Source organism: Aquarana catesbeiana, linkage group LG12 (genome assembly GCF_042186555.1).
Source record: "Aquarana catesbeiana isolate 2022-GZ linkage group LG12, ASM4218655v1, whole genome shotgun sequence".
In the NCBI taxonomy this organism is placed as follows: Eukaryota; Metazoa; Chordata; class Amphibia; order Anura; family Ranidae; genus Aquarana; species Aquarana catesbeiana.
Window position 1 is genome coordinate 122,287,383 of NC_133335.1, and position 12,203 is coordinate 122,299,585.

At 49.8% G+C, this 12,203-nt stretch overlaps 1 protein-coding gene across 1 annotated transcript in view; it reads left to right on the forward strand.

The window, feature by feature from the left end:
- The first annotated feature begins 9,261 nt into the window (after positions 1-9,261).
- The window catches only part of RUNDC1 (RUN domain containing 1), a 275,946-nt gene continuing 273,004 nt past the window's right edge, over positions 9,262-12,203 (forward strand). The window contains exon 1 of the mRNA XM_073608311.1: positions 9,262-9,796. Within this exon, the coding sequence (XP_073464412.1) occupies positions 9,401-9,796 (396 nt within the window). The 5' untranslated portion in view covers positions 9,262-9,400. The remainder of the gene's footprint in view (positions 9,797-12,203) is intronic.

The following is a 12,203-nucleotide window of genomic DNA, read 5'->3' on the forward strand; positions in this document are numbered from 1 at the left end:
CTCATTGCGAAAGGAAAAATGTGTTTTTTCCTTTCTCGATGAGTGAGCCAGCTCGGCGCTGGCTCCTGCGACAGGGCTCACAGGTGTCAAATCTCGCCGATACAGAAGTTGACCAAAGGGTGGCAGTAAAGAGCTGAAAAACCACGTGATTCGGTGAAAGTTGGATGAAAAAGTCCTGCCGTGTGTATGCTTAATTAGTTTAAGGCCAACACCCTTTGTACAAAAATCCACGGGAAAGTTTGTACAAAGTCCTATCGTGTGTATGAGGTCTAAGAGACTCTGTGTCTAAGGCCCCTTTCACACCTGAGTGTAGCGCTTTCAGGCAAAAAGTCGTGTAATTTTACCACGATTTTGTACAGGTCAAAAGGTCACCAATGTAAAAAGCAGAAAAATGCCCAAATCTGCCTAAAAAAAAAAAAAAAAGTTCCAGAACTTGTTTGAGCTTCTGGCGTTTGAGTGGAGATGTGAACCATCTCTATTAGAGAATAATTGATTTTTTTCCCCGCAAGCGTTTTGTAGCTTTAGGCTTCAAGCTACAAAACACTCAGGTGTGAATGCGGCCTAACAGCTCACACCTCTTCACTAGATTCACCCATATTGATGTACTATATTAGGGCTTATAGTGGGAGGTTGGTAAACTAGTTTTGCAATAACCAAAGCATCTGAGTTACAAGTAAGCTGTGTACATTGGTCAAGCTGAAGCTTCTGGGCTATTTGTTCCCAGACCCAAGGGAAAGGATAGTAGCACCCTGGATTGAAGGAGGGAGTCCTATCTCAATGCCCTAAAACCATCTGGCTGTTATTAGGGTTTCTGCTGCTAAGCTCCCAAGGCAAAAGGGAAGTACTCACTGCCTGTTGTCTTTCCCCTTTTTTGCCACAGCCACAGGGCTCGCTTTCCCCAACCTCGGGGGGGTCACACAGGAGGAGAATAGCAGCCAAAATAACCGCCTTCCAAGTGCTTGTCCTGCTCGGAGAGCTGCAAAAATAAGCTGTGTCTGACCCGCATACACACACACCTCTCCTGGGATCCACACTTTTTCAAAGGGAAGAGGGTTAAGCCAGGGCTGGAAAAGCCAGGGGTGGCTATCAGACAGCCTTGCTCTTATGTTGTTCCCCTTAGGGTTTTTGAACACCCCTCAGGGAAGGCACTTACCAAGTCCCCACTTACGCTTGCCTGCAGCCACTGGCGTTGCCATTCACTCTATCAGGGGTGGTTTAGGCAGTCACTCCGCTGCACCATTTGCTCACCCAGTAGCGATCTGGTGCCTCTGCTTGAGCTCTCTCTTCAGCTGCCATGCGGGTCAGCGTCTCCTCCAGAGACCGCAGTCACCCTCCACCCTACCAGAGACTGGCAATCAGGCTCACCTACAGGAGGAGGGAGATCAGAGACAGAGAGGTAGAGACTGCTGAGCTGTGTGTAGCAGCAGTGGTTCACACTCCCCTGTGACCAAATCGCTGCTACCATTTTGGGGCGACCTGCAAGAGAGAGCTGGAGGGTCCAGCTCTAGCAGGTTAGTTCAACCCTCCCTATGCCTGCCTCACAGGTGAACCATCCGACCATCTGGTAAAGAAAATAACAAACATGCTGCTGTGTTTGGGAGAAACACAATCAATACCGAGGAGCAAGGGGAAGGGTGGGGACTTATAACAATCTGTCAGTTGATTGTGTTTCCTGTAGGGAGGGAGGGTTCCCTCATCTCTCAGGTGTGCTGTCCTGGAAGGTGATAGGAGAAATAGGTAACCAAAATGTTCATGTAGGACTAACTCTCGGTGGAGCTGCTGGTTTAAAGCGGGCTGTTACCTTCACTCTCGATACCTCTGTTTCACCAGCACCGGGTCTAGGGTTCCATTGAGTTTACCTCTGGACGATATAAGCACCAAACACGTGAGTATATTTTCCAATGCTTTAATGAACAAGTAATAAAGGAAGTAGCAGGAAAGAGGCAGAAGGAAAGTTGCAGGGAAGCTCAAATACCTTTCCTTAGTATTCTTTAGAACATTCTTTGGTATTGAACACTTGTAGTTGAATGCACTCCCCTTGTGGGATTCAATCTTCGCCTGCCTGGATAGGCCTCTCTCACTTGCCTAGCAGCCAGCACGCAGCACGAACAAAAGTCTCTGCCACAGGCTTGTTTGGAATAAAACCTGTACGATCCTCTGCCACAGGAAGTATTGGTTTGCGATGAATGTCAGACACAGTACTTGAACCTTTAAGCCAACCCGGCAGTACTATGCAGTAAGATTACTTCAGGATATGTCCTCCAAGTCACCAGGCCCCTCTCCAGACCAGCACTACGCATGATCCTTCCATGACGGGTCCTCCCCTGGGATCTCCTCAGTTGTCCAGCTTCTTCACTCAGGATAGACAGCTCAGGACCATTCCTCTGCTGCTGTGGTAGGCCCCAGACAGGCTTCTGGGTCCACCCACACGCCGCAGCGACGTGGGCCTCCGGAGCAGAGGACTACGAGGTAGTACTCTTAACACATACCTGTCGGCCAGGAGGGCCAGCAGGTGGCTGAAAACGACCCCCTAAACATGGCGTCTGTCCCATAAATACCCTCTCCCAGAATGCAACTCGGAGGACCACCTCCACCGAGTTCTCTCCGGGACAGAGGAGCACTCATACGTTTCAACACGTTGCCTTTCCAACACCAGCCCATGGTGACAAGGACACCCACCGGCACAGTGTGGAACTACATGCAACTCAGCCAAGCTGGAACAGAGGCAAATCTAACTTCCTCTAACAAGTAACCCACAAGATTTACCTATCAGCGGTATATTAGAAATCTACCAGCGCTACATTCAATACATGTAACTTTACAGAATAGCAGACATTACTCTGTAATAATCATCCATAACTGCATTCGTTAGCAAAAGAAGGAAAAAAAACTAGGAATACCAATTGCGATATACATCAAGAGATGCACACGAGGTAGAGCACATCTCACATAAAAATGTTTCTTTTACATACATGGATCATGGTTGCAGTGCTATATAATAACTTAGTAGAAACTGGAATTTGCATATCCGCGGAATCACTAATTAGCCCTGATTTCCGAATTTACTAACGTCTGTTCACCGCTAATAGCGCTCTTTCATTCACACGTTCACCTGTTGAAATCTTAATTGCCTAAAATGGGCGCCATAGTACTTCCTGGCGCTATAGTAAATGACCCCCACTCTGTCAAGTTAAATCGTTTAGGAGAGGTTGTAAAACGTGTCATGTACATTAAGCCTAATATTTATCATCAAACGAATAGGAGAGGTAGTAAAATTGCTGAAACAGTATTTTTACCAAAGAAATGTAGCAGAATACATTTTGGCCTAAATTTATGAAGAAAGATCATTTGTTTACATAATTCTAGAACAGAAACTAAGAAAAACGTGGGTTCTTTTTTAAAAATGTCTGTAATTTTTTTTCATTTATATAGCAAAAAATAGCTGTCTCAAAAAAAAAAAAAAAAAAGCCAGTTAAAGTAGCACAGTGCTGCACAACAAAAAATGTCATGGTCATGAAGGGGTAAAACCTTCTGGAGGTCAACTGGTAAAGCCGCATCCGAAATTGCACTAGTATGAACAGAGCAGGGCCGCCATCAGGGGGGTACAGGAAGTACTCCTGTAAGGGGCCTGAGCATCCCAAGGGGCAGGGCCATCTTAAGAGCATTATAGGCCCCCGGGCAATACAGTGCACCGGGGCCCTATCTACACAATCACGCACGAGAATAAAAATGCTAATTATCGAGCTCCGATCGGGATGAGGCAGGGCGGTGTATGGTCGTCAGCAGGTTGCAGGGTGGTGTACGAAGGTCAGCAGGTTGCAGGTCGGTGTACAGAGGTCAGCAGGTTTGCAGGGCGGTGTACAGAGGTCAGCAGGTTGCAGGGCTGTGTACGGAGGTCAGCAGGTTGCAGGGCGGTGTACGGAGGTCAGCAGGTTGCAGGGCGGTGTACGGAGGTCAGCAGGTCAGCGTATGGAGGTCAGCAGGTTGCAGGGCGGTGTACAGAGGTCAGCAGGTTGCAGGGCGGTGTACGGAGGTCAGCAGGTTGCAGGGCGGTGTACAGAGGTCAGCAGGAGGTCAGTGTACGGAGGTCAGCAGGTTGCAGGGCGGGGTACGGAGGTCAGCAGGTTGCAGGGCGGTATATGGGGGTCAGCAGGTTGCAGGGCGGTATATGGGGGTCAGCAGGTTGCAGGGCGGTGTACGTAGGTCAGCAGGTTGCAGGGCGGTGTACGGAGGTCAGCGTACGGAGGTCAGCAGGTTGCAGGGCGGTATATGGGGGTCATCAGGTTGCAGGGCGGTGTACGGAGGTCAGCAGGAGGTCAGCAGGTTGCAGGGCAGTGTACGTAGGCTGTATTATGTTTCTATACTGTAACATAGACATTCATTATTTGTTCCAGACAGATCAGCATTGTGTATTATGACTATAAAATACCCCCCCGGGCTCAGTATGTTGGGACTGTGCTATACATTACATGCCATCTACATGGGTGTTCTGCAATACACCATCATACAGAATATAAATACCAGATGGAGGCAGGGCCCGGGCCGTCTTTTCAATGTCAAGATGTGATGAAGATGGCACAAGATCATCAATCCACAATCTGAAATTAATTTCTTCAGAAACTGAAAGTTTCGCTCTGCTGCTGAGAGTGTCAGTGAGAGCGCTCACCGCTCCGCTCCCTCTGAGCAATGCTGTCTGAGGAACAGCAGAGGTGGGCGGAGCTTGTTCACTGGCCGCGGTGCGCTATGAATGCTGGGGCGGCCGCGGCCAGTGACTGACTGACGTCACTGGTTGCTAAGCTAGACGCCGGGCGGCCGGTGATTCTAACAAGTAAGCAACCAGTGGCCCAGTGCAGTGCACGACGCGGCCGCACTCAGTCTCAGTCAGTCTTCTAAAGTAAATTGCAGCGCTGCTGCGCTGAGGATCGGCCCTGGCCCCTGGGACTAGGTGGGGCCCTCCAAGCAAATAGGGCCCCCGGGCAACTGCCCAGCGTGCCCAATCGGAAAAATGGCCCTGCCAAGGGGCCCGACTGGGCGGACCCCTACTTCCCCCCTCTGGCGCCCGCTATAGAGAGGGAGAAGGGAGCATACACATATACATGAGCTGCCGCCTTTCTTTCGCTAGCTAGCAACCCCCCCCCCAGGCGGCCGCTATAGAGAAGCAGGGAGGGAGCTTACATTCAAGTCTGACCTGAGTCACCGCTGCCTTTCACTAGCAGCCCCCCCCTTCCTCCGCAGGTGATCGAGGCTCCGCTTCTTTCCCTGCTGAGGCAGAGCCTGCTAGCTGCTGCTGCTAGGTTAGTTCTGATTGGCCAGGACTCGGACAGGGGGTGTGGTCAGTTCATCAGCGGTGAACGACCCAGCCCTATTAGGAGCATGCAGATAGGAGAGAGTGGCGTGGGAGGGTAAGTGCTGTATATTTGGACTTTATTTTAATCTCCTTATCCTTGGTTGGGACACCTGAGGCTGATAAGCTGGTCTGATTAAGTTACATTGTGAAAATGGATGAGGATGACTCTGGGTGGAGATTAGAGTTACATCACTAACTCTCATCCCCACCCAGAGTCATCCTCATCCATTTTCACAAGGTAACTCAATCAGACCATAAAGGGCGCAGGAGCGCCGCCCACCCCCTCTCCTGCTCTCTCACATAGACATATTGATGCAATGCATGAATCTATGGTCGCCGCTGCTGCCCCCTATTCATGTGCCCAACCCCCTTGCGTCGGGCATATGAATTACAGCGGCTGGGTTTTTTTGGAAGCGCCTGATTACAGCCATAGGCTCTAATAGGCTTCCAAAAGGGTAAACAGCGGGTGCAACACTGTGTGTTCGCTGATTACTGAGTGTTGTGTTAGGGAAGCGATGTATTCGCTTCCCTAACACTGACCCGCCTCTCAGCCAATCAGGGTTACCTGTCACCTGATTGGCTGAAACAACAGGCGTCGCTATTGGATACCTGGTGGGACGAGAGGATGGGAGTCGGAGATGAGGACGGTGTCAAGAAGTGCCCACAGGAGACATGAAGGACCCCGCCCGTCGCCGTCACCCGCTGCCCCACCAAGACAGGGTAAGTGCCGGGCAGACGGCGAACGGGCGGCGGTCACACTGGCAGCATTTAATGCGCACACTGGCAGCATTTGATGGGCACACTGGCATTTGGCACAGTGGCAGCATATGATGGGCACACTGGCAGCATTTGGCACAGTGGCAGCATATGATGGGCACACTGGCAGCATTTGATGGGCACACTGGCAGCATTTGGGCACCCTGGCATTTGATGGCACAGTGGCAGCATTTGATGGGCACAGTGGCTGCAATTGATGGGCACAGTGGCAGGGTTTGATGGGCACAATGTCAGCATTTCATGGCACAGTGGCTGCGTTTCATGGCACAGTGGCATCGTGTGATGGGCACAGTGAGGCTGCAATTGATGTTTTTTTTTTCAAATTTTTTTGAGTTTGTTTGCGCCCCCCCAAAATTTTGAGCACCAGCCGCCACTGAACTCAATCATCTTCATCCCCACTCAGGTGCATCTCACCATAGACAGACATGAATGGAAATGTGGACTCTGACTAACTCAATCTGTCTGCTGGCATGGCTTCTGCCCTAAAGACGGGGTTCTGACAGACCCTCTTTGTATTGCATGTTACATTATAGGCAGAACTATGACAGGTCCTCTTTGTATTGCATGATACATTATAGGCAGGGCTTTGTAATGCACCTGAGCCTATAGGAGGGCTCAGATACACCCCCTTTACCAACCTGTAGGTGGGGCTCCAACATTACCCCTTGTAATGCATGCTAAACTATAGGCAGAACTAATGGACCCCGTGACATCCAATAGGCAGGGCTCTGATAGGCCCCCTTTGTAATGCATATTTTCCTATAGTCAGGACTTAGATACACATCCCCTATAATTCAGGCCTAAACCTGTGTAAGGGGCCCCAAAATTTCTGATAGCTGCCCTGGAACAGAGCCCAAAGGAAAAAAAAAATTGAAAATGAAAACTAAGGAAGCCTTCACATTTATGAACAGATACCCTGCCATATATTCCACTTTTGTTCTTGGGTTTAGGAACACTAAATTAATCTCTGGCCCTCAGGCCCCTTTCACACGGGAGGTACGGGTGCCGACGGTAAAACGGTGCTATTTTTAACACCACTTTACTGTCGTTTTAGTGGCGGTATTCGGCCGCTAGCGGGGGCAGTTTACCCCCCTGCTAGCAGCCGAGAAAGGTTTAAAGCCACCACAAAGCGCGCTTTTCCAGCGGTATAGCCAAGCTGCCCCATTCATTTCAATGGGCAGGAGCAGTAGAGGAGTGGTATACACACCGCTCCAAAGATGCTGCTAGCAGTGGCATTGCTAGGGGGTGGCTATTGGGGCTATAGCCCCGAGTCTCTTGCCACAGGGTCCCTGCCTAACCAGAGGACCGCGGCTGTGGTGGGCGGGGGGGCTGCATGAGAGAGGCGGAAGAGAGGAGAGAAGAGAGTGGACGGACGAGCAGAGATGACATCATCTCTCTACACTCGCTCCACATCACCGCTCTTCCGCCCTCAAAGCCGGGCCTCTTCAATGTGGGAGCGCGGTGCGGCGGGGGAGCAGAGAGATGACATCATCTCTTACTGCCCGTCACACATCAGCGCTCTTCCGCCCTCACAGCGCGGGCCTCTTCAATGTCAGAAGTGCGGTGGGGAGCAGCGAGATGACATCATCTCTGACTGCCTGTCCCGCATCACCGCTCTCCTGCCCTTACTAAATGGACCAGTGCTGCCAGCCTGGCACCAATGCAGTGACAATGCACATTTGGTGGCACTGGCTGACATGGCAAGTGACAATGCACATCAGTTGGCAAGTGACAATCCACATCTGGTGGCAGGTGATGTGGCAAGTGACAATCTGCAAATGGTGGCAGGTGACACGGGAAGTGACAATCTGCAAATGGTGGCAGGTGGTGTGGCAAGTGACAATCTTCAAATGGTGGCAGTTAATGTGGCAAACCACATCTGGTGGCAGGTGATGTGGCAAGTGACAATCTGCAAATGGTGGCAGGTGACACGGGAAGTGACAATCTGCAAATGGTGGCAGGTGGTGTGGCAAGTGACAATCTTCAAATGGTGGCAGGTGATGTGGCAAGTGACAAACCACATCTGGTGGCAGGTGATGTGGCAAGTGACAATCCGCATCAGGTGGCAGGTGACAATCTGCAAATGGTAGCAGGTGACGTGGCAATCTGCAAATGGTGGCAGGTGACGTGGCAATCTGCAAATGGTGGCAGGTGACGTGGCAATCCACATCTAGTGGCAGTTGCAAGTGACACGCTGCATCTGGTGACAGGCAACGGTGGCAAGTGATATGCTGCATCTGGTGACAGGCAACGGTGGCAAGCGACACGCTGCATCTGGTGGCAGGAGATGTGTCAAGTGACACGCCCAGGGCTCCCACTGATTCTGCATTATGGTGAGTTGAACCATTTAATTTGGGCCCTTTCACACTGGGCGGGGGCAGGCAGTAAAACGCCGCTATTGCAAGCAGCGCTTTACCGTCAGTATTCGGCCGCTACCGGGGGGATTTTACCCCCCCCGCTAGCGGCCGAGAAAGGGTTAAAAACCACCGCAAAGCGCCTCTGCAGAGGCGCTTTGCCGGCGGTATAGCCACGCTGTCCCATTGATTTCAATAGGCAGGAGCGGTATACACTCCGCTACTTCACCGCTCCGAAGATGCTGCTAGCAGGACTTTTTTTCCAGTCCTGCTAGCGCACCGCTCCAGTGTGAAAGCTTTTGGGGCTTTCATACTGGAGAGACAGCAGCGGCTATTTTGGGTTGGTTTGCAGGTGCTATTATTAGCGCAATAGCGCCTGCAAACCGCCCCAGTGTGAAAAGGCCCTTATATATTAGAATGTAACAATAGAAACAATGTGCTTCAATCATCCTGACACCAACACCAGCCATTGCCTGCGGATAATTGCTTACTACCAGCGTGGCGTGCCCCCCCGGGCCTGCAAAAAGGTTGGTGACCGCTGCTATGGGCTCTAGCCCCAGATCTTTTGTAGACCTAGCAATGGCCCTGACTGCCAGCAGGACTTTTTTCTACTGTCTTGCCAGCGCACTGCGAGGGCTTTCACACTGGAGTGTGAGGAGCGGCTCTTTCAGGGCGCTTTGCAGGAGCTATTTTTAGCGATGTAGTGCCTGCAAAGCGCCCCAGTATGAAAGGGTTCTCACTGTTTCTCTCACACCATTTAACACAGGGTGCCGTGCATGAAGAGGAAGAGCTCCTCCAGGAAGTAACTCTAGTCTCCAGGACGACCGGTATGTGTCACGGATATGCGCTACAGCTGACGTCAGCAGCACGATTCCTTTCCTTTCAGTATGGCAGTTTAGCGTACATCTAGTGACAGGTCGCAATGTCTGCTGACGAAATGTCCCTATCCGATGGAGAGCCCTCAACGCGAGAGCGATGGGCTCCGGTCGGGGCAGTGGCGGAAGAAGCGGACGAGCAGAGTGTTGGGATGAAGTCGGAAGCTGAGGAGGGATCGGGCCGGCTGCACTGTGCTGGGATGTCTGGAGAGATGGTGGACAAGCTGCGCAGGCTCGAAGAGGAGCAGGAGCTGCTCAACTCGTCTCTACTCGCCCTCACCTCACATTTTGCCCAAGTGCAGTTTCGTCTGAAACAAATCGTGCGGGCTGAGGGGCCGGAGAAGGAGGGGCTGCTAGCCGAGCTAGAGGACTTCGCCTTCAAGGGCTGCCCCTATGTGCACGGGCCTTCGGGGATCCAGAGCCAGCAGGTGCTGGATGACTCGGTGAGTAAAGGTGAGGGGTGTGGTCACCTAGACTGTTGTATAAAGGGACTTGGAATCACTTCCTCAGACGTCTGTGCCAGCTTGTCCACGACAAGAAGGCTACCATTATTTGCTGGAGGGACCATTTACACCTGTGTGTTTTGTCTTCCGTGTGCCTTAAAAAACAAAAACAAAACAAACTAGATGTGATATTTGTTATAACAATGCATGCCCCCCCCCCCACTCTCAAATGGAAGCACGTTAAAACTATAGTAAATGTGTTTTTTATAGAGAACACATGTAAATGCAGACCATAAGTGTGAACCTAGCCTTTGGCCTCATTCACACTGGCACTGCCAAACCTGTGTTTGTATGCAATTAGAGAACATTTTAACTGCATGTAATGATTTTTTAATGACAAGTGTTGGTGCGGTCCATTAGGCCCGGTTCACACTGGTGCGACATGAGCTCTGACTTTGAGAGCACATGTCCCATGACATGTAAAAATCAATGTTTCCCTATGAAAGCCATCTTACAGGAGTTGTAAAACCTCACGGTTTTAATGCATTCTAAGAATGAAAAACCTTTTGTGCTGCAACACCCCCCCCCCCTTCCCTTCCCTTCCCTTCCCTTCCCTTCCCTTTTTTCTTACCTAAACCCGATTTTTCCAGCAACGGGGAAGAGCACAGCAGCTCCAGCCACTGTCTTGGTTCCTCATTGGATAAATTGATAGCAGCAGGAGTCATTGGCTCCTGCTGCTGTCAAATCCAGTGACTTGGGAGTCTGGGCCGAGTCCCGCTGTCTGTGTCAATGGACGCAGCAGGAGGAATCTGGAGAGCGCCCGCACGGGTGCCCCCATGGAAAGCGGCTCTCAGTTGGGGCACTCAATGAAGAGGAGGAGTCAGGAACGCCACTGGGGGACCCCAGAAAAGGAGAATCTGGGCCGCTCTGTGCAAAACCCTTGCACAGAGCAGGTAAGTATAACATGTTTGTAAAGGTTTTTTTTTTTTTAAATAACAATCACTTTAACTGGTCCGACTTTGGAAAAGGTTCCTGCACTACTTTGGCCAGACTTCTGTCCGATTTCAGCCCATAGAATTGAGTTGAAGTCGCATCCAAGTCGGATCCTCATCTGAAAGTGGTTGTAAACTCTGTACTACCACTTTTACCTACAGGTAAGCCTATAATAAGGATTACCTGTAGGTACTGTAAATATCTCCTAAACTGTGCAGGTTTAGGAGATATTTACCATATACGCTTGCGCCGATGTCATCGGCGCATGCACACTGAAGAAACTGCTCGATCATGCCGCTTCTAAAGGGCCTGTGCCGTGACCGGCTCCCGCGCGCATCCGCCGCAGCTCGCAAACCCGGAAATAACTCCGGGAGACGTGTCACCAGTCACAGAGGTGTACGGGGACTGCTACAACAGCTTTGATTTAAGGTAAGTATTTTATAATGAGTATGCGATGCATACTAGCTCATTATGCCTTTCTTTTGCAGTTTTTTTTTTTTTTTTTTTTTTTGGGAGAGTGTACAACCACTTTTATTGATGTGATTTGGATCTGACATTGCAGGAATATTACACAGGCGTTACCTGAAGTTGCTTCTAAGTCGCACGACTTTCATGTCGGAGCAGTGTGAACCCGGCCTTAGATACTCTAAAGACAACTAGTAGTATCTAAGCATGGCTAAACCTGCTTTAACTTGTTTTCTACCAGAGCCGCTTTTGCATTTTTTGCACGTATGTTTACAATATCATTTTAGGCATTAGGATTATGTAAATCTTCTAAAAATTATTATTCGTATATGTTCTGAAAGCCAACATCCTATAGAATAAAACGGTTATAGTTCCAATTTTTTACGTCATACAATATTAGCACAACAGTTTATGAAACAAAATGTCAGTATAATACATTAAAGTGAATTTTAGAGCACAAAATAGCAATATATTAGAGCTGCATGATTAAGCGTTAAAAGATCGCAATCTCGATTCAAACCCCCCCCCCTCACAATCTTAACTCGACATTTCCTCGATTCTATGTGACAAGTGCAGGGCCGCTCAGAGCTGTCAAACATTGCTGGCTTTTTTTTTTTTTTTTTGTTTATCAACATCACTCAGTGCAGAGAGATAGAGGTGGAAAGGGGGTTATTTACTAAAACTGGAGAGTGCAAAACCTGGTGCAGCTCTGCATAGAAACCAATCGGCTTCCAGGTTTTATTTCCAAAGCTTAAAGTGGATGTAAACCCGAAAATTTTATTTTTTTTGATATCATACTTAGGGCTGGGAGATTTTCTAAAAAAAAAAAAAAATCTTCGATTCTCTTAAAAAAAACTCGTTTCACGATTCAAATCAAGTTTTATTTTTTCTTTGGAAACCGCGCAGGTCCCGAGGCGCTGCAGGCATGCGCTTTTAGGCGAGGCCGCGG